At 41.8% G+C, this 20,770-nt stretch overlaps 1 protein-coding gene across 1 annotated transcript in view; it reads left to right on the top strand.

Moving 5' to 3' along the window:
• CTNNA3 (catenin alpha 3) overlaps positions 1-20,279 on the top strand; it is a 909,177-nt gene extending 888,898 nt beyond the window's left edge. The window contains exons 17-18 of the mRNA XM_077821324.1: positions 2,245-2,379; positions 19,992-20,279. Coding sequence (XP_077677450.1) covers positions 2,245-2,379; positions 19,992-20,279 — 423 coding nt within the window. The remainder of the gene's footprint in view (positions 1-2,244; positions 2,380-19,991) is intronic.
• Positions 20,280-20,770: the final 491 nt, after the last annotated feature.

The raw sequence follows: 20,770 nt of genomic DNA, 5'->3' as shown, positions 1-20,770 counted from the left end.
TTGTGATTGTTCCTGGCTTTCTTTTTCTAAATCTCAAACATGCAGTTTTTTAATTCATAAATAGAATTTTAAATTCTGCTCTGTAATCCTGTGGAGTGAATCCTGGCCTCACTGGGAAAAGTACCAGTGATTTTAGAAGGACCAGGGTTTTCCCCGAGGTATCTCATGAATTAAGCAGTCTGATGCTCCTTCATAGTGTTACCTATTGTGGATTTTATATCAAAGGATCTTTGTGTATAACATGCATCATTGTGGAAGACAACACTGGAGTCATTTCTCTTCAACAGCAGAAACTTGGATGGGCCTTTATGTTCTATTGATACTGACATCACCAGTATTTTCTAACAGTAAGAATACCATGAACAGCAAAAGGTCAGGCCTACCACAATTGGTTGAAGTGTATCTTTTTTAAAAAAAATACTAGTATTGACACACTGTTCCATCAAAGGAAACTGACTATATTTTCATGGTATCTACAGTTAAAAAAAAAACAAACAAAAAAAAACTACAAACAAATCTCTCAAAGATTGTATTGGCCTTTACAGTAAGGCTACTTCATACTGCTCCGGCAGTGTATCGGGATTCAATAACCCCTTCAATACCCCTTTACACTGCCATAGCAGTGAATAGTAGCCTTAGTGTAAATGAGAATCCGATACTATGTTGTCATAAATATAAAGGGAAGGGTAAATACCTTTAAATCTCTCCTGGCCAGAGGAAAAACCCTTTCACCTGTAAAGGGTTAAGAAGCTAGGATAACCTCGCTGGCACCTGACCAAAATGACCAATGAGGAGACAAGATACTTTCAAAGCTGGAGGGGGGAGAAACAAAGGCTCTCTCTGTCTGTGTGATGCTTTTGCCGGGAACAGAAAAGGAATGGAGTCTTAGAACTTAGTAAGTAATCTAGCTAGATATGCGTTAGATTCTGTTTTGTTTAAATGGCTGATAAAATAAGCTGTGCTGAATGGAATGTATACTTCTGTTTTTGTGTCTTTTTGTAACTTAAGGTTTTGTCTAGAGGGATTCTCTATGTTTTGAATCTGATTACCCTATAAGGTATTTACCATCCTGATTTTACAGAGGTGATTCTTTTATTTTTTTTCTTCTATTAAAATTCTTCTTTTAAGAACCTGATTGCTTTTTCATTGTTCTTGAGATCCAAGGGTTTGGGTCTGTGTTCACCTATGCAAATTGGTGAGGATTTTTATCAAGCCTTCCCCAGGAAAGGGGGTGTAGGGTTTGGGAGGATTTAGGGGGGGAAGACGTTTCCAAGCGGGCTCTTTCCCTGTTATATATATTTGTTAGACGCTTGGTGGTGGCAGCAACAAAGTCCAAGGGCAAAAGGTAAAATGGTTTGTCCCTTGGGGAAGTTTTAACCTAAGCTGGTAAAAATAAGCTTAGGGAGTTTTCATGCAGGTCCCCACATCTGTACCCTAGAGTTCAGAGTGGGGAAGGAACCTTGACATATGTGAATAGTCTGTTTCATCAGAGAGAGATTTCCCACAAAGTATACTCCATCACTCCTCTGAAGTCATGAGTAAAGAGAAGATTTCATAGAAAGTATGAGCATCACCATAAAAACCCGAGAATTTACCATGAGATATTGTTCACAACTATGACCTACTCCTTCTCCCAGCAATGTCAATGGGAATTTTGTCATTGCCTTGAGTGGCATCAGGATAAAGCCCATAACCTAGAGTCACTTATAGTATAACCATCTATTAATGTGGGTTTCCATTGTTATTAGTCCATGTAACTTGCACAGTAAATGGTAAGTAATACTGCAAAAATGAATGCAGAGCTTCTTAGGTGCTGAAGGAATAAATAATTTCATGCACTAGTGAAAGCTACTCAGCTAGAACTATGGCTAAGGCAATTCCAGTAGTCTTGAATTAAGGATGGGTGAATGCAATGAAGTTTGGGATTACTGTGCACCTCTTTGTTTGCAGAGTTTAAAAAGGTTCACAAAATTAGCAAATAACCAAACTTTAGAGCAGTGAGAGCAAGACTACATTAGAGAGCAATTACAATGAACATTCCTAAAGGGAACATGAATGTGATAAAAGTCTGGGTCTAAAGTTTGAATGCACGTTTGAAATACATTCACTAGTTTGGACATTAACATGCTGTGCTGGAGAGCTGAAAGTTTAGAAAAGATTAAATCTTAAGCTTTAATAATTGAAAATTGAAGTGATTAAGAATTTGTAGAAAGTGTTTTATTCATTATTCTTTTTCATGTGTAGTGTCCAGACCAATCATGTAAACAAGATGTATTGGCTTACCTGGAACAGATCAAGCTCTATTGTCACCAGCTCAAAATCTGCAGTCAAGTTAAAGCAGAAATTCAGAATCTCGGTGGAGAGTTCATCATGTCTGCTGTAAGTAAAAAGAGTCCAGAAGATACTTTCTGTGCTAGATACAACTATAGATTTTAAATTTTGGAGTGAATTTGTAGCATTTGTGAAATGTAGTCTCATAGTCCTGAGGTCCTTATTTTATTTCCCACTGATTTATATCTTGTGTTGTCATTTATACCCAAGCAAAGTGAGTAAAAGATACTATCAAATCAGAAAGAAAACATTTTACACCCACGTTGTACAACTGTGTAATATCACAGATGATACAAGGCAGTGGAGAATCAGGCCTGGTGTCTTTAAAGATATCAATTGGCCTGATTCTTCATTCTGTTACACTGAAGTAACTAAGTTAACTTAAATAGAGAGACCCTGATCTAAAATTGGTTTAGAAAATCAGACCCATTTTGAGGTAATGTGTGTTCACTCAATGCTGCATCTTTCTCATCCCATGGATATCTCTCTATATATTTTCACTTTTTGATTTGGGAGCTGTTGTTCCCAGCTCATAAGGAATTGGCTGGGGAGGTTCTAGTCAGGCTGTTGCAATGTGAGAGTAAGAGAGTAACAAAACAAAACAAAACCCTGAGAACAAGGGAAGTTGGTGCTTAATTAGATTTCTGGATCTGCATTAGCCTGGGGACATCAGGTTAGGGTAGATAACTACAAATTAGCCATTGCTATGATTTTGAGCACCAATTAGTAGAATTTTCTGTCCTCTTGCAAGAGAGTAACTCACCTAGCAGAATAGTCTGACCCTGAGTATTCAAATTATTCCATCAGTGAAGAAACAACCTTTTTCATTGTGCTATTATTATTTGTGCTGAGGTAGTGCCTAAGAGCAGGAGGGATCTGTCATGGACCTGTGCGCAGTGCTGTACAAACACATAACAAAAGTGGTCCCTGCCCCAAAGAAATGATTAATCTGAGTAATACTTATTCCTTTCTGATATCTCCATGCTCACATATGCTTGAAGGTATATAAACAAATAAATATTAGAACGTAACTACAAAGGTATACAACCAATAATTACTAGAATGCAACAATGATTTTCTCTGTGGTCTTCATGAAAGCACTGGTTAAATTTTCAGGGACTGAAGTATTTTGTTTTTTAAACCTGGACCTCTGAGCTGTTTTTATTTGTTTTATAATTTAACTAGAGGTTACATGAATTCTTGTCTGCTTAGACAAGACTTAAATTGGATCAGTTTTTGTAGTTTATGTTGAAGGTCATATTGGATGAGAATTTGATGACCATATTTCAATCTTTGGAGACTGCAGAAATGTAATCCTGCATGTCGTGGTAGTTTTTTATTTGAAAGCAATGTTGGATTTTAATTAGGTTGTAAATTAATGAAACTGTGTTTTATTTTTCATTCTTTCTTTCTTTTTTAAAAAATGTTGCTTTAAGCCACATCACAATTAATACATAATTTGCAGTTCTGAATACTGCGGTCAGTGATGGATTTGTGACAGTTTGCAAAGCAATACTGTCTTTGAAAGATAGAACTCTGCATTTTTGTTTAATTTTTCTGGTCTTGTCTCCTCTACCCATCATTTCACTGGGTGCTCTCATCGGGAAAGTTCTCCCACCCCCCACAGTTGTAATATAAATATCAAGTGATATTAAGTAATACTATATTTATTGGGTATCCTTCTATTGCCACTTGCTGTTCTTCCTCAACATTCTAAAATGCAAAATAAACAACAAAATTGTATTAAAAACAAACCCAACGTAACTCATGAATCCAAGAGAAAAAAACAGGTTCAATCCTGTTCCTGTTCATTTGAATGCAGCTGTATTACATCCCAGAAGCCCTGGTTCAGCAAAGCACTTAATTACATGCATAAATCTATCCCTAGCCAGTAAGGGCATGTGCCTACCTGCTTTGCTGCAGCAGGGCGAGGGGCAGTGAAATCCTAGCTGCTATTCTACTAAAGGATTAAATCCCTGCAAATACTCATGAAGTATTTTGTTAAACGCAGATGTGTTTGGCTCTGTACAAAAAACAAAGAAAAGCAGCCCTGCCCCTCAGAAATTGACAATATAAAGTCCTGATCCAAAACTCACTGAAGTCAATGGAAAGACTTCCAGTCTTTTCAAGGGCTTATGATCTGGTCCTAAGGGACTATATACTTATCAGTACTTAATGGTTATCGCTAGTCCTTACTGTTGTGAGAGTATAAAAGTACAAAATGCCCTGGCACAGCACAGGTGGTGTGTCAGCTTAAAACTTAATAATTTTTCCCATTGTCATTTCCTCCCCAATTATTATTGTTGGGGTAGAGAGAGCATTTGAAACAGGCTGTGCTCAACTATCATTTTCAAGTAAAAACGGAGCACCAAATCCACTTTGCTGTCTTATTTGAGTAGTTCCAATGTATGTGTAACTGGAGACTCTTTGGATCCAGTGTTTAAAAGTGACTGCAGGGACTCATTTCATCTTGAGGGGAATATGAGAACTTGAAATACATCCGATGGGGAAGGCTCTAAAGCAAGCAGGGCTGTTAATAAATTGAGAGGGAGACAAAATCAATGACTGTTCAAAAATAACTGAGCTACTGCACTGGGGGGTATTTTAATAGTGGTTAAAAAAAATGTAAGCAAATCCTGCCTCTGCAAGTGGGCCTCCTGGTATTAGAATTGCTAGGGTTTTACTGTACAAGGTGGAGGCCAAAGATCTGGGTGGAGAAACATGCAAGGTGGAGCAGGCCCTCAGCAAAGTCCTTCTTCCTTCCAGTAACGGGAATGCCCAAGTTGCATTTGGGAGTATCATAGAGACAAACTGTGGGAATGGGGACAGTAGTTCCACTACTATATGAATCCTCTGCCTCTATGCCCTGCAGTGAAAGCTATAAAGGGTGTGAAGGGCTACCTCAGCCTGTTGGTTGATGTACTCTCTGCAGCCATCTTCCCATTTCTAGCCCAACCACTTAGGCTAGTGGATTTGGCCCTTTTATCTAAAGGTTTTAGAGTGACACCCATCACTATAGTATCTGTGCACCTTCCACATAAAATCATCATCAGTGTCCAAATTCCTAGCAGACTTGATAGAAAGTCTGTCTGTTCTCCGTTTTTGGGGTCAGACCTCTATTTGGAGTGGGGTTATTTATTTTGATTTTTTTTCCATCTGAGAACTAGCTAATCTGTTTAAGAATGAGAGGTGGAAAAGAAGACATGGTCAGCAACACTCCATAATTTATCTAAGGACACCTCAGTTTACCTACCAGACTAACAGTTGGATTATATTAGTTTATGGCAATGCTATGTCTGAGGAGGTGCTGGTGAGCGTGGTGGAGTTCTGGCATCATTCCTTTCATATGTTAGAGTATCATCAATACTTGATTACTTACTTACTCGGGCATCTGAGAACACAGACAGATATACATTACTCTCACTAGCACATCTTACAGCAGAAAAAAAAGAGCAAGTAAGTATTTTGAGGTGGTCTCTCCTATGCCGCGGGCTTCCCCTCCATATCCAACATTCCTGTGGCCATGTCTACACTACAAACTTTGGTTGATGCACTTTACGTCAGCATAAAACCACCACCAAATAGTATATCATTTGTGCATGTGTATACTTGGCTCCTTGCACTGGAGCTGTATATGCTCACCAGGAGTGCTTGTGTCGATGCACAGTGTTGTCCACCATGAGTAGGTATCTGAGTGTGCAACCCACCACCATCCAGTGTGCTGATTTTTGGGAAGTTTTTGGCAATGAATGGTGGGGCAGAAATGAGTGACTCGTGGGTGACTGGGAGCAAGGGCTCAACTTTCCAGCATGCAACTGTCTCCATCCCATAATGTCTTCTATATCCTATCATGTTTGTGCCTTTTTTAGAAATCCCATGAACCCATATGGCACTCCTCACTGTTCACCCAGAAGCATGGAGCCTGCACTGCTCTACACTGTTGTCATACACATTGCAATCAGAGGACGCGCAATCCTCTGGTATTTGGACAGCTGTAAGCAGAACCAAATCCATGTCAACCATGCTGATTTTTTGCACGACAGATTGCTGTGGGACATAGTGAGAACCAATTTAAAGTTGGTGGTGGCATTCACTGAGCAGCTTCAGATGGTGGAGCACCATTTCTGGGCCTGAGACATGAGCACTGACTTGTGGGATTGCATCATAATGCAGGTTTGGGATGATGAGCACTGTCTGTAGAATTTTTGGATGTGCAAGGCCACATTACCAGATCTGTGTGCCAACCTCATCCCAGCCCTCCAGTGCAAGCATAATGCCAACAGATCCCAGTCGTCGGTGGGTGGGATCGAACCTGGGACCTCTGGAGCTTAGTGTATGAGCCTCTACCACAGGAGCTAAAAGCCAGCAGGCTGTTAACTGTAGCGCAGACTGTAGAGCAGACTCATTTTAGCTCTCTTTTTAAGTGGTCTTGGTGCCACTAGATGGGACAGAACACCACACCCAGAAGGTGTGTGGGTTACACAAGGACATTAAAAAGAGCTGCACTTGCGACACCAGGTAGCTACCAGTCAGTGAGAAATCATTCTGGCATTGGAAAATCTGTTCTGGGGGCTGTTATTATGCAAGTGTGCAGCGCCATTAATGGTCTCATGCTGTGCAGAGCTATGACTCTGTGGAGGAGAGAGTGGATGGATTTGCAGCAGCGAGGTTCCTGAACTGCAGTGGAGTGATAGATGGCACCAGATCACCTTTCCACAGAGTACAGCAACAGAAAGGGCTATTTTCTATGGTTATGCAAGCATTAGGGGATCACTGGGAATGCCTCACCAACATCATTGTTGGCTGTTCAGGGAAGGTGCACGATGCTTGCATCTCTAAGAACACAGGACTGTCCAGAAAGCTACAAGCAGGAACTTTCTTTCCTGACCCGTAGTTTGTCATTGGTGATGTTGAAATGCCAATAGTGACCCCTGGAGGACCCAGCCTGCCTCTGGCTCATGAAGTCACACACTGGCCACCTCAACAGCACCAAGGAAAGATTAGCTACCAGGTGCAGAATGACAGTTGGATATGTGTTTGCCAGATTGAAGGAATGCTGGCATTGTTTACTCACAGGATTGGATCTCTGTGGAAAAAATATCCCAATGGTTATGGCTGTCTGCTGTGTCCAGCATAATAGCTGAGAAGCAAAAGGGGAAAAGTTGCTGCTGGGGTGAGCAGCTGTCTGCTGCATTTGAACAGCCAAACACAAAGGCTATTAGAAAAGCTCCCTTAAAGTTTTAAACAATACATGCTCATTGGCATTTCTGCTTGGGATTGCTCATGCATGGTGCCACTCTCAGCACCAGTCATGGTAAATATGGCCCACCAGGGTGAGAGAAATTGTTTGGTACTGAATACTGGCACCATTTTCCACAGGCGATGGTGATCTCTCACTCCTGAGGGTAACAATCGCAGAGAGAGCACAGCTGCTTCCTGAAGGCCTATATGCTTCTAGTCTGCCATGGTGCCTGCTGAAGTTATCATTGACTGGCACTGGAAAGTGTCCTATGGAAGGCTGCCATCCACAGAAACCCTTGGGAGTGGATCGCAGAGCACCTCCTTGCAAGTTTCATTGAGATCTCTCAGAAGGCTTCAAGGGACAGCCCTGGGTACATAAACAAACTGGTCTGCATGCCCCCCACTGCACCTAGTCTAACTCTACAGGGAATGAAAAGCAAATAAAAATGCTAGCTCTTTTAGTTGTATCGCTACTTCTTCTTGCACTGTAATAGGAAATAAATTTACACACTTACCTGAAGATCCATCTCCTGCATTGGGTTCACTCATGCTCGACTGCTGGGACTGACTGGACAGCAATGAAGTCTCAAACAGGTTCTGGCATAGCTTATCCCTGGTTTAATGTCCCCCACGTCACCCTGGTCCTCACTGTTCAGGCCAGGGGCCTGTGGCTTGTGCTTCACTGAAGTATCTGTGGTGGTGTGTGGGGTGCTGGTGGGGTCTCTTAGTAAAAGCAGCAGGTCTGTGGCTCAACACCAGGTTAACTGTTGGCCTCCCTGGCCTTCTGAGATGTCTGACACAGTTCCTTCGCTTTCACATGGCCCTGATGCTGGTCCCTGTTATGCTCCTGCATCTCCCCTGCAATCTGTTCATACCTGCTTCTCCCCACAGCCCAGGAGATCCAATATTCCCTGTCTACTCCAGGCTGGTGTGCATCTGGCATGTGTAGCCTGACTGGTCATCTGGGCAATTGTGCACAACAATGGGGAACTGCTAAATGCGCTCACCAAGCTGGACAATCAGGAAAAGGTATTTCAAAAATTTGCTGGGCTTGAAGAGGTAGGAACTTCCAGGTTCTATGACAAGTCCAATCAGAGCAATCAGTGTTGGGCTGGAGGACAGTTAGGGTTGATATAAGTAACATAGTGTCTACCTGCATGCATGTTGTGTTGACCTCAGTACATCAACTGTGGCTCAATACCGCTTTGGGGTGGTGGTGTTATTGTGCCTCTATAATAGGGCACTTACATTGGCAGGAGAAAAAATTGAGTGTAGACAGATGCACAACTAGATCAATTCCAGGTGGCTTATGTTGACCTAATTTTGCGTCAGCCTACTTTTAGAGAGACACAGTGGGACCAACTTCTGTTGTCTCCCTAATATCCTGGGACCAGCACAGCTACAATACTGTGTTCAGCATATCTTGCAAGGTTCATATGTAAAATAAAATATAAAACCATGCCATAGTGCCAGTGTAGGTTTAATTGATAGGCTTGGCTGAGGGCACTTCTGGAGACTCCAGGTGTCATTCCGTTTTACTGCTGTTCTTGATTTACAGAGTCTTGACTTTAGGCCAGTTTTAAACATGTGCAGCTTCTCAACAGTCTCACTTATGTGGACAGCTTCTGCTTATTCCTCACTTCCTTTCTCTGCTCTGCAGCACTTTTCATTCTACTGTGCAGCCTGCCATAGATGCTTCAGATACCACAGTAATGGCTTTGATAGAAAAACAGATTATAATGTTCTCTTGTACACTTCGATTCTGATTTCATTTATTTAAAGAAACACACTGATTGAGTCAATATTTAGTCCTTCATTTACATCCCTGTAGGATTATGCTCTGAAGCAACTTTTCATTTGAGACAAAGTGGTAATTAAGCATGTAAAATGGGTATTGAAAAATATTAAAGTGGGTGAGCTAATAGCTTTGGTCCAATAGAAGATATCACCTCACCCACCTTGTCTCTCATCCTGTTAGGAATTTGTGCTCAGCCATCACTTGCAGTTTAGGAATCTCTCTTAAATTAAATCAACGAGTGCTCAGACCTCTTTCTGTGGTGGAACCTAGGGTGTGGATCTTGCTCTTCCCTTGACTCTAGTCTCAGTACATCTTTCCCCCACTGGCCAAAAAAAAAAAAAAAGTTTGTTTACCAAGGTGTTGAGTAATATACTGATTGTTGGCTCCATATTTATTGCCTTTCCCTTCAACATATTCCCCGGTCATTGGAGCCCCTCAGCTGAGTTTCTTTGAATAAGTAGCAGATGTCTTTTTTGTCATGCTTTTAAAATGGCTTTATCATGTTTCACACAACCCTGGATACCATTAATAATAATTATGAAAAATTGAGCTTGTCTATTGTTATATATAGGTATTTATACCACAACTCATCACCATAGTATCTGAGTGCCTTCTAGTAGTGCATTATGGGACATGACCACACATCTGTCACATGGTGTTTCCACCCCCCAAGAGGGAAGTTTGTGATGGTCTTTAGTTCTTGTGGGTATTCATTTCAGAGTTTCAGAATGCCCCCAGAGAAAGTTCTGTGTCTCACACAGATCAGATTTACTCTTATTACTGAGAGTTCTTTTGTGCCAGAGGAGCATATTTGTTGACCACAGTCTGCATTCTGGAGCTTTAAATATCCTGGGCCTGGCCCATGCAGCACTTTGACCGTGAACTCAATTCAAAATTCTATGGGAAGCCAACATACAGAGTGGTGGATGGGTTTTATGTGTACTAGCTGGAGTTTCCTAAGTGCTGAAGGTTGCATGGCCAAGTGTACAGCCAAGAGGCGATGCATGACTGAGGCCTGAGTCTTAATGAGGTGGAGTCTCCTAATCAGCTAGGTATGGTAGAAAGTATTATCATGAATCTTGCTATGTAAGACCCCCCCCCCCAACTTCAGCGAGGAATCCAAGAGTACTCCTAAACTATGGACTGAATTGACCATTTGTGGATGTTCACCTTCAATCAAAGGAGACTGCACTGTGGTTGCAAATTCTTCCAAATGCTTGCCTCTGCCTACCGGCATCTCTTCTGTCCTGATCTCTTCCAAGAGCTGGGCTGTTGTGGTTGTATGTGGGGAAGAACAGATAGAGCTGTGTATCGTTTTCATACTGCAGGCATTTGAGTCCATGTCAGCTGACCGGTTCACCTAATGGTTGCATATAAATGTTGAACAGGACCAGATATTATTTCTGTAAACCTCCCCAACTCCCTGCCAATCTTCTCGTTGAATTTAGGATCCCATTGACTTGAACAGGTACAGAATCAACCCCTTTTGTTTGCAGTGTTGTTGTAGCCGTGTTGGTCTCGGGATATTAGAGACAAGGTGGGTGAGGTAATATCTTTTATTGGACCAACTTCTGTTGGTGAGAGAAAGACAAGCTTTTAAGCTACACAGAGCTCTTCTTCAGGTCTTGGAAACATATGGAGAATGTCACAGCTAAATATATGATTGAACCGATAGTTTAGCGTAAGTAGTACTCTAAGGGACAACTCCAGGTGAAGTGGCCCGTTAACATCCTGTAGTTGTAGGACAAAAAAGGGTGGTTAGTGGGTTACAGATTGTGGTAAATATTACCTCACCCACCTTATCTCTTTAAACATAATGCAATCAATGACTTCCTTTGCCACAGTACCCCCAAAGGACAATTGACAACAGCAAACATACATGGACAATTTTTTTTGAAAAGCAAAGCTTAAAGTGAAAGCACAACTTAAATACTTCTTTAGCTTAAGTTTAAAAATAGCCTGGTGCTCAGTGCTGTATATAACAACATAGAATTCATATTACTTCCAAAGTTAGTTATCAAAAAATAATCTCATTAGAATAGTGTGTCACAGCAAAATAGCCTCTGTCAATGTATTCACTGTAACTGAACCAGTGGTTGTATTTTTGTACAATATTAATAGCAATTGACCTTTATTCTGAAAGGTTTTAAATAGTAAGTAAAGAGTAGATTTTTTGATTCACTATTCTTAGTTTCTACCTCTATGAACAAATAGGGTTCCAGTCAAACCACAACAGGAATTCAGAAATCTTATACACTTAAGCTTTGCAGCAAAAATGAGATTTTAGCTGTCTGCAAAATTAGAAGCATATTCCCATTCACAAGGCAAACGAAACCCCAAAATGTATTTTATTAAAGATTAAACAAAATAAAGGTTTCCAATTTGAAGAAGAGGAACATAATCTAGTAATACGTGCACATAATATTTTCAGTGTTCTCTACAGAAAACTATATACAGTTGCCATAAATATAAAGGGAAGGGTAACCACCTTTCTGTATACAGTGGTATAAAATCCCTCCTGGCCAGAGGTAAAGTCCTTTTACCTGTAAAGTGTTAAGAAGCTCAAGTAACCTGGCTGGCACCTGGCCCAAAATTACCAATGAGGAGACAAGATACTTTCAAATCTGGGGGGGGGGGTGTTGTCTGTGTGTGTGATACCTTTGCTGGTATCACAAGCTTGATCACAACAGATCAAGAATGTAAGCTCTCCAACTTCTGTAAAGTTAGTAAGTCATCTAGCTAGTTAAGTTTTCTTTGTTTTTGCTGTGCTGGAGGAAATGTGTATTCCTGGTTTTGTGTCTTTTTGTAAGTTAAGGTTTTGCCTAGAGGGATTCTCTATGTTTTGAATCTGACTGCCTGTAAGATTATCTTCCATTCTGATCTTACAGAGTTCTCTTATCTTTTTTTGTTCTTCTAATAAAGTTCTGTTTTTTTTAAGAATCTGATTGGGTCTTAAAAATCCCAGGCTCGTTTGTGCTCATCTTGCTTATTCTCAAGCCTCGCCTGGGAAAAGGAATGTAAGGGCTTGGGGGGATATTTTGGGGAAATAGGAACTCCAAGTGGTCCTTTCCCTGTTCTTTGTCTAAATCACTTGGTGGTGGCAGCATACTGTTCAAGGAGAAGGCGAAATTTGTGCCTTGGGAAAGTTAACCTAAGCTGGTAAAAATAAGATTAGGGCATCTTTCATGCGGGTCCCCACATCTGTACCCTAAAGTTCAAAGTGGGGAGGGAACCCTAACAGTATTTCTTAGGCCATGGCTAAAGAGGAAGTTACTACATAGCAAGCCAGAGCGTGAATCTACAGCATAGTCCAAATCCTCATGAGGAACTTGGGTGTGTCTGTGTTTGGAGAATGAAATTATAACATGGTGGATAGTTATCAGAACTCCTCAAAATCTTTCCTTACCAAATAAAAATAAATCCCACATGTGTACAAAATAGCACAAACTTGCAAAGGTTTTTGACGTTTACAGCAGATGTCATGTGCTTTTTAGACAAAAGTTCCTGAATTCTTTCCTTGTTGTTAACATAATGTGCATGTGATCATAGATTTAATACGGATTGATACCTGATTGTTGGACTTGAAGTCTGTGCATGAGGGGGGAGTAGTTTCATTTCAGTGAGCTTGAAGTATACTGGTCAGTGGGTCAATGTTGAACAAATTCAGGGGGTATATATGTGTGTCTCATGTGTTACTTTCTACTGGCATCCCTACAAGGGAATATTTCATTTTGTTTGAGCTTTTAAAACCTTTTACAAAAATAAAATATAATCAAACTAAATTTCAAAACAAAGTAATTTCAAACTGAAAAATAAAACATTTAATTTCAAAATTGTTGACATGAAACACTGATGGTTTTTTGTGGGGTGGTGGAGGGCTTTGACTGAAAGAATTTGGTGAAATTGACACAAATATGCGTAATAGTTTGGTCAATCTGAATCTGCATTTTTGGGAGCAAACAAAGGTTTCAGCCAAAAATATTTTCCTAGCTCTAATCCTCAGACCTGGCCCTACTTCACCTAAGTGTTAAGTCCATGCAGAGTCCATGCAGTCAAATAATCATTTTCCTATCTCTAGTCCCAATGTAACCAAAACAAACTACTGATAATTGCTTACCAGGAAAGTAAAGGTTTACACTGTTGACTTCAATATAAACAATGCTCTTCCTAAATCCTTCCATGATTTTTTGTGTATTCTGATTTATACTTTGAGACTGGAATATAAAAATGATACGTGGTGTGTGTTTAATACAGGAATAACAAAACCCAGTATTCAGGTGAAGACTAATTTCAACCTTTGCATATACACACACAAATATATATGTAATTTTTAGAATCCACTTGCAAAAGACTGAAGAGGGTGCAGCTACGTCTCTAAATAAAATGAACTTGAATGCATGATGAATAAATATTTTATCAATTTTCTGTTTATGCCAAGTCTCATTTCATCAGTTTTCCCTGATATGTAATGAGACCTTGAAGACTCTATTTGGGAGAGATAAAAGCATCAAAGTGAAAATGGGTCTTGAGTACATTATAGTACATTCATAGTAGAACAATACATTTACACCAAATTGTATCATGTTCTGGGCACTAAACAATATTTTTTTTAAAAAAAGCTACTGTGTCTATAGACAAACTGCATGAAGTAAAATTTGTGGCCTGACTTTTATTAGATAAAGCCTCCCCTAAAAAAAATCTCTCCATGACATTGAAGTTCAATTGATAAAAATGATTAATTTTGTTTTCAGACTCCATATTTTCCAGATTGGTGTGAGGTGCCTCAGGGAAACTGAGCCAAAGTATTGACACTAGGATGCTGCAAATAACACTGATATCCTAAAGGGACATATTAGTAAACCTGCTAAAATTAAGTTGCCTGTGCTGAGGTGCCAATGGCAGAGTAAATGCAATGGAGATTTCCGTCTCCCTAAGCTGTGACAAATGCACCAAAGCAACTAATTTAAACAGGCTTAATAGTAGTTTAAATATTTAGCTTCTTCCCCAGGGAGGTGCACAGGTTCTGGTATTTGTATTTGTGTACAACATTCTTGAAGCCAATGATGCTGTGCCAATGTACCAGCTGAGGAGTTAACCTGTAATCTTTGGATCCTAGAGTTTACAGTGCAGTGGGATGCATGTCTCTGAGCTGCTGATACAAGCTGTCTGCAGACTCAGGAAGTCACTACTGTATTTTATACTCAGTTTACATTTAAAAGTTTAGCAGGGCTAGAAATCTCAGTTTTGTTTTATTTTAAATATGAAAGTTTAGTTTCTTGAACATCTTCGGGACCTTGAATGGTATCGGTCAGGGCCTGAAACCTCTGTTGCAGGGGGTATATCCTGGCCTGGGTCAAGTCCAATACTGCCCCTATAAACACTATCCTCTGGATGGGGGACAGAGGGGACTTTGCTTCATTTAAAAGGAGACTCAGGTTGATGAAGGTGGCTCTGATAAACTTGACCTGAGCCTCCACTTGATCAGCCAGTCATCGAGGTAAGGAAACGCCTGAACCTGGTGCCTGTGCAGAAACGCAGCGATGACTGCCATGCACTTGGTGAAAACCCGAGGTGCTGCTGACAGGCCGAATGGGAGAACTGTGAATTGGTAGTGGGTGTTGTTCACCATGAACCTGAGGTACTTCCTGTGGGTCTGAGTGATCTGAAAGTATGCATCCTTCAAGTCGAGGGCGGCATACCGGTCTGCTGGATCCAATGGGGGAGGCCAGAGAGACCATGTGGAACTTGAGTTACTTTATAAGCGTGTTGATTTCCCGCAGGTCCAGGGTGGGCCTGAGGCCGCGTTTGACTTTTGGTATTAGGAAATACCAGGAATAAATTCCCCTGGGCTCCTGAGGAACCTCCTACGCTGCCCTTAAAGATAGGGGTGATTGCGCCTCCTGGATAAGGAGTTGCTCGTGAGAAGAGGAATGGGCAAGGGGAGTAGAAGGGCGGGAGGGCACAGAATTGGATGGGGTATGCCCTCTCTACCGAGCGGAGCACCCATCAGTCTGAGGTAATAAGGGACCATGCATGGTAGAAAGGAGAGAGTCAGGATAAGAAGGTAAGGTGGGGTGGATCCATTTCCAGGTGTGGTACACCGTCCTTGACCAGGCCTTCAAAAGGCAGGCTTCGATTGTGCCAAGCTCTGGCCAGAAGGTTGACGTGACCTTCTTCTGCCGTTTCTGTTCTGCCTTCGGTAGCCATCTTGGCGGTTCTGCTGACTGAACCTCTGAGTGGGCTGCGGCCAGAAGTGTCTCCGCTGAGTGGAAGGTGTGTAGAGGCCCAAGGACCTGAAGGGGCTCTGGAGTTCTTCAGGCTGTTTAGCCTTTTGTCTGTCTTTTCTGAAAACAGAGTTTCACCCTTGAAAGGCAGGTCCTGTATGGTCTGTTGGACCTCAAAGGGGAGACCTGGAGCCACAAGCCCCTTCTCATGGCTATACCCATGGCCATGACTCTAGTGGCAGTGTCTGCCCCATCAAGTGCTGCTTGCAGAGATGCCCTGGAGATCACTCTCCGCTCCTTGACCAAAGCCGAGAATTCAGCCCGGAAGTCCGAGGGAAGTAACTCCGTAAACTTAGCCACCACTGAACAGGTATTGTAGGCTTTCCTGCTGATGACAGCCTGGTGGTTGGAAATTTGGAGTTGCAGTCCTCCTGTGGTGTATAGCTTCTGACCGAATAGGTCCAGTTTTTTTGCATCCCTATTCTTGCGGGAAGGGCCCTGGAAACCTTGTCTCTCTCACTGGTTAGCAGCGTCCAACACCGGAGAGTCAGATTGTGGGTGAGTGTATAGATCAGGGGTGGGCCACACTGGGGTTGCAAAACTGTATGGAGGGCTGGAGAGGGAAGGCTGTGCCTCTCCAAACAGCCTGGCCCCCGCCCCATCCATCCCTCCCACTTCCCGCCCCCTGACTGTTCCCCTCAGAACCCTTAAACCATCCAACCCCCCTTGGCCACTGAGCTGGGTTCTGCCATTGAGGGGCCCACTGCATCAGCCGGGACCTCCTATGCTGCCTTGAGTTTGATCTTCTGCTCCTGCTATTGTCAAAGTGGTATGAGTTCGACTTGGAATATGAGGACCAGGGCAGCGCTGCACCTCTCAACGTGGAGCATCGGGAGCCCAGGGACTGACTGTGCTCCCTGGATGGAGGCCCTGGCATCTGTGGTTGCCGAGGCGATGAGCGGCGTGACATCATAGCCGGCTTTGCCTTTAACAGCACAGTGTGGGATGGAGCCTGCAGTGCTGATGCCTTCTCCTGTCTCGGGGCGAGAATGGCACTGTGAGTCTGAGCAGGTCCTGTGCTGCCTCAAACGCTTCAGGAGTGGAAGGAAGCAGCAGGCTCTCCGAAGGGTTTGGCGCTCCAAGTCTCGGAGCCGTGGCCCGACTGTGATGCCACTGATGGCTGGTGTCTGGATCTAGACAAAGGGGATCAGCCCCTTTCGATCCTCTTCTTCTTCTGCACTGGCAATTGGGACCGGTGCCAAAGGATGGAGTGTCCCCGAGATGCTCCATGATGGTGCCTGGAGTCCTTGGGCTGTGTCTTTCTTTGGCACCTGGTCTCTTGAAGAGGGCGCTGGCGTGCTCCGCGCTGAAGAAGACATGCTGATGGTGGGATCCCCGGCACCAGTGTCTGACTGCAGTCACCAGTGTCTGACTGCAGCTACCTCCATGAAGAGAATTTTAAGCCACAGCTCTGTCTCTTTCAGGGTTCTTGTTGGGAGTTCCCAACAGATTTTACAGCGGTCTTTTTGGTGACCCTCACCCAGATACTGTAAACAAGAGCTGTGGGAGGGTCACTTTTTGGCATGCGCTTCGCGCAGTCCTTGCAAGTCTTGAAGCCTGGGAATCGAGGCATACCCCAGAGGCAACAAATAAGGGAGAGAAATGGGGGAAAACCCCTTTAAATGAAACTTACAACTGACTAACTAACTATACTAAACTACACAATCTGAATAAACACGGTGCGGACAACAGAAATCGAACTGCTAAATCACTTGCCGGAGCAAGAGCAAGGGAAGTTCCAGCTACTGTCACTGGAGATAAGAAGGAACTGAGGGGTGGCGGGTCAGCAGGGCTATATATGGGCGCCATGAAGGCACGACTCCAGGGGCACCCAGGCTGATCCTATGGTTGCTGCTCGGGAAAAATCTTCCGGCTAGTGTGCATGTGCAGATACCTGATTGGAACTGACATGAACAAGCATGCGAAGAAAAACTTTTTTTTAAACAGAGAAATCATGAATTAGTGATTATAGGGCTTGCTCAGCTGATTCAGGTGTTCATTCATTTCCCAAATGAACCCAGCCATTATTCAGGTTTGGTTACGAAGCCCTATACACACACACACACACACACACACACTCTCTCTCTCCTCTATAAACGTGGGAGAGAGGGATTGGAGGCTCCTACGTTTATTAAAATCCATGTTGACAAATCTCCAAATTTCAAAAGGACCAAGGAAAGCCTTGCTGCTGAAGGAATTTTAATAGAGCAGCCAGACAGAACTTCAGACCAGAGACCACAGTAAAGGTGAATGTCCCCATGGGTGAGATTTTATTTGGAGTTTGAGAAGGGAGAAAAATGTGTCTGATCAGGAAGAAAGGATGTGCATTCAAGTGTGTCTTCCAAAATTGTATTTTTTTAAATTCTTATATAGACCTTATTAGGTTTTCTCATCACTAACATACGCACAAGAAAAATCTGAAACAAACTCCATCCTATCAACCTCTATCACAATATGTCATGAAGAAAAATATAAAATATTTCCCTTTGCAGCTTGTTATGCATTACTTTCAAACTCAAGCTATTCCCATTTTGGCAATCTGACTAGGACATTGTTAAATGTTCTATTCCTTAAATGTTTCTGCAATAAAGAGTCTGTCACAATATGCCATGCTGCCTCACTAGCAACCAAACTTCAAAAATAATAAGTACGCAGGTAAATTGGAGGGTAAAAAATGAAAGCAAGTTTTACTTTAGGTTATTCAAAATGGAGATGCCGTTCCAAATTGAAATTGTCAGCCTTACAATTAAATATGAACATGGTGGCTCCTTCCTTGAAGATAAAAGCTACTCATTCAAGTCACTGATCTGATTTATACAGTATATGTATCCCCTACCAAGGCGCTGTTTCAATATGACAACAGCAAAGACAGCTTAAGTTGAAGGCAGAAAGAATCTTTAATTCAGGGAAATAAATACTAAAGAATTTTAACACCAGCAAGGGGACCACACTCAAAATGAAATATGGTATTGTCCAGCTGTTAGCTGGCTCTGTTATAAACTATTTCCCATATAAAAAGAAATGAAATTGTAAACATATCACCTAACCAGGTGACACGTCTCCTGGTCCAGTATTTTATGAATGTTGGGACAACTCCTCAAGTGCCCTGATCTGCTATGGAAGGCCCAACCATGGTCACTAGGGAATTCTGCACACCCTGTTTTTCACAGACCTTGGGTCTGTGTTGGCTCTGCAGGGGAAAAGGTAGAGAGCAAGAAACGTGTGTCGTCCCCCCCAGTTTGGCCTGTAACAACTTTCCTGACTTGCAACTGCAATGCAACACAACACAGCCTAGGACTTCTCAGCAACGTACATGTGCTAGTTAGCGCTGACATGATTGTCCTAATTAGCAAATTTTTAATTATTATATTATCGTGCCCTCAAGTATTCATCAAAGATTCCTTTACTTTAAAATTTGCATGAGGATGGCAGAAGTTCTTTAAATACAGGGAGTTAACAACATATGCCAACAAGATAAGGGTTATACTGTACATTCTACCTGTTTTCGCTGGGATTTTCAGAAAGTAATATCAGAATGAAGGGACGAGTCTGCTCATCTAGTCTGACCGCCCGCAGAACAAGGCCATAGAACTTCCCCCAAATAATTCATGTTTGAACTAGAGCATATTTTTTAGACAAACATCCAATCTGGCGCCGAGTTAGAAGAATGAAATGACTTCCCCAAGGACACACTTCATAGCTGGAAATAGAACTTAGGTCTCCTTAGTCCTTTTCTATTTCCTATCCAGACCATGATGCCTTTCTCTCTTAAATAAACCTCATGGAATTAGGCATGCATTTCCCTTTGAATTTCAACGGGAGTTGTGCACCTAACTCCTAGTCTCCTTTGAAAATCCTAAAAAAAATAAAAAAAGATACCATACTCCTGTGGAATACATTTACTTGTCACAATATTCCTACATTTCTCTGGAGCATGCAAGGGAGACATTGAAATACCATGGGAACAACTGGAGAATTTTGTCTAGTGCTGGTTTGTAAGGAACCAACATGTAGCACTTTCATTGGTCTTCTGTAAGGTAGTCTCCTTACCATCAATATTAAATGCAATGATACATTGCAGACAGCCATCATGAATTCATGTTAAAAAAGAAACATTTTTACACAGACATTTATATTCCAGCATCCCAAATTACTTTATAGCTGTTAAATCTGAGTAGTGGAACAACATGAATACAATGATCAAACATTCCTAGCAGAAACAAAGAAATCAGGTTATACTATGTTAGTCTTATTTTTAAAATGTTGTTTATTCCTGTGTAAATTGTGATTAAAGCCAGACTGATTTTCTAGGCTAACAGCAATGTTTCTCATTACAGTTGGATAGCGTCACTTCACTAATTCAGGCTGCCAAAAACTTAATGAATGCTGTGGTGCAGACAGTGAAGATGTCCTATATTGCCTCCACTAAGATCATCAGAATTCAAAGTCCTACTGGCCCACGACATGCTGTTGTGATGTGGAGGATGAAGGCTCCAGAAAAGAAGCCCCTGATTAAAAGAGAGAAGCCAGAGGAAATCTATGCAGCTGTCAGAAAAGGTTCTGCTAAGAAAAGAATCCATCCTGTTCAAGCTATGAGTGAATTTAGAGGAAGAGCAATAATCTAAAATTACTATTCTGCCACTGTACACATTTCATACCTTGCAACTGCTCATATGGCATCTTTATTTTTCCACTTGTTTAATTCTAGAAGTATGCTAATGTTTGGAAATGCTCTTCTTTTTGTATGTTTAACATTAGCGGTAGCGTATTTCATCTTTAAAAACAGATATTTAAAATGCAGATTTGATTAGTTAATAGTATACCATTTAAAATAACCTTTTAAAAATCATCTTATGTTATTGCTCACTCTTTACAATGCCTTTTTTTTGCAGCTGAGCATTTTGAATGATAGGTTAGGATGCTGTGTTATAACAAGAGTTAGCCTTCATGTAATTGAAAGGCAAGGCACAAGTAGTCAACTTCATCACTGGTGTAACTCTCTTGACTACAGTGGGGGTTACACCAAAGATGAATGTGGCCTGACAGTTTTATATTCAGAGCGCTTTATGACATACAGGCTTCTATGGGTAGGATATATTGGGAAATCTCCTTAGCT

Source organism: Eretmochelys imbricata, chromosome 7 (assembly GCF_965152235.1).
Source record: "Eretmochelys imbricata isolate rEreImb1 chromosome 7, rEreImb1.hap1, whole genome shotgun sequence".
Classification (NCBI taxonomy): Eukaryota; Metazoa; Chordata; order Testudines; family Cheloniidae; genus Eretmochelys; species Eretmochelys imbricata.
The sequence above is the reverse complement of the archived record's forward strand: the minus strand, read 5'-3'. Positions and strand labels throughout refer to the sequence as shown.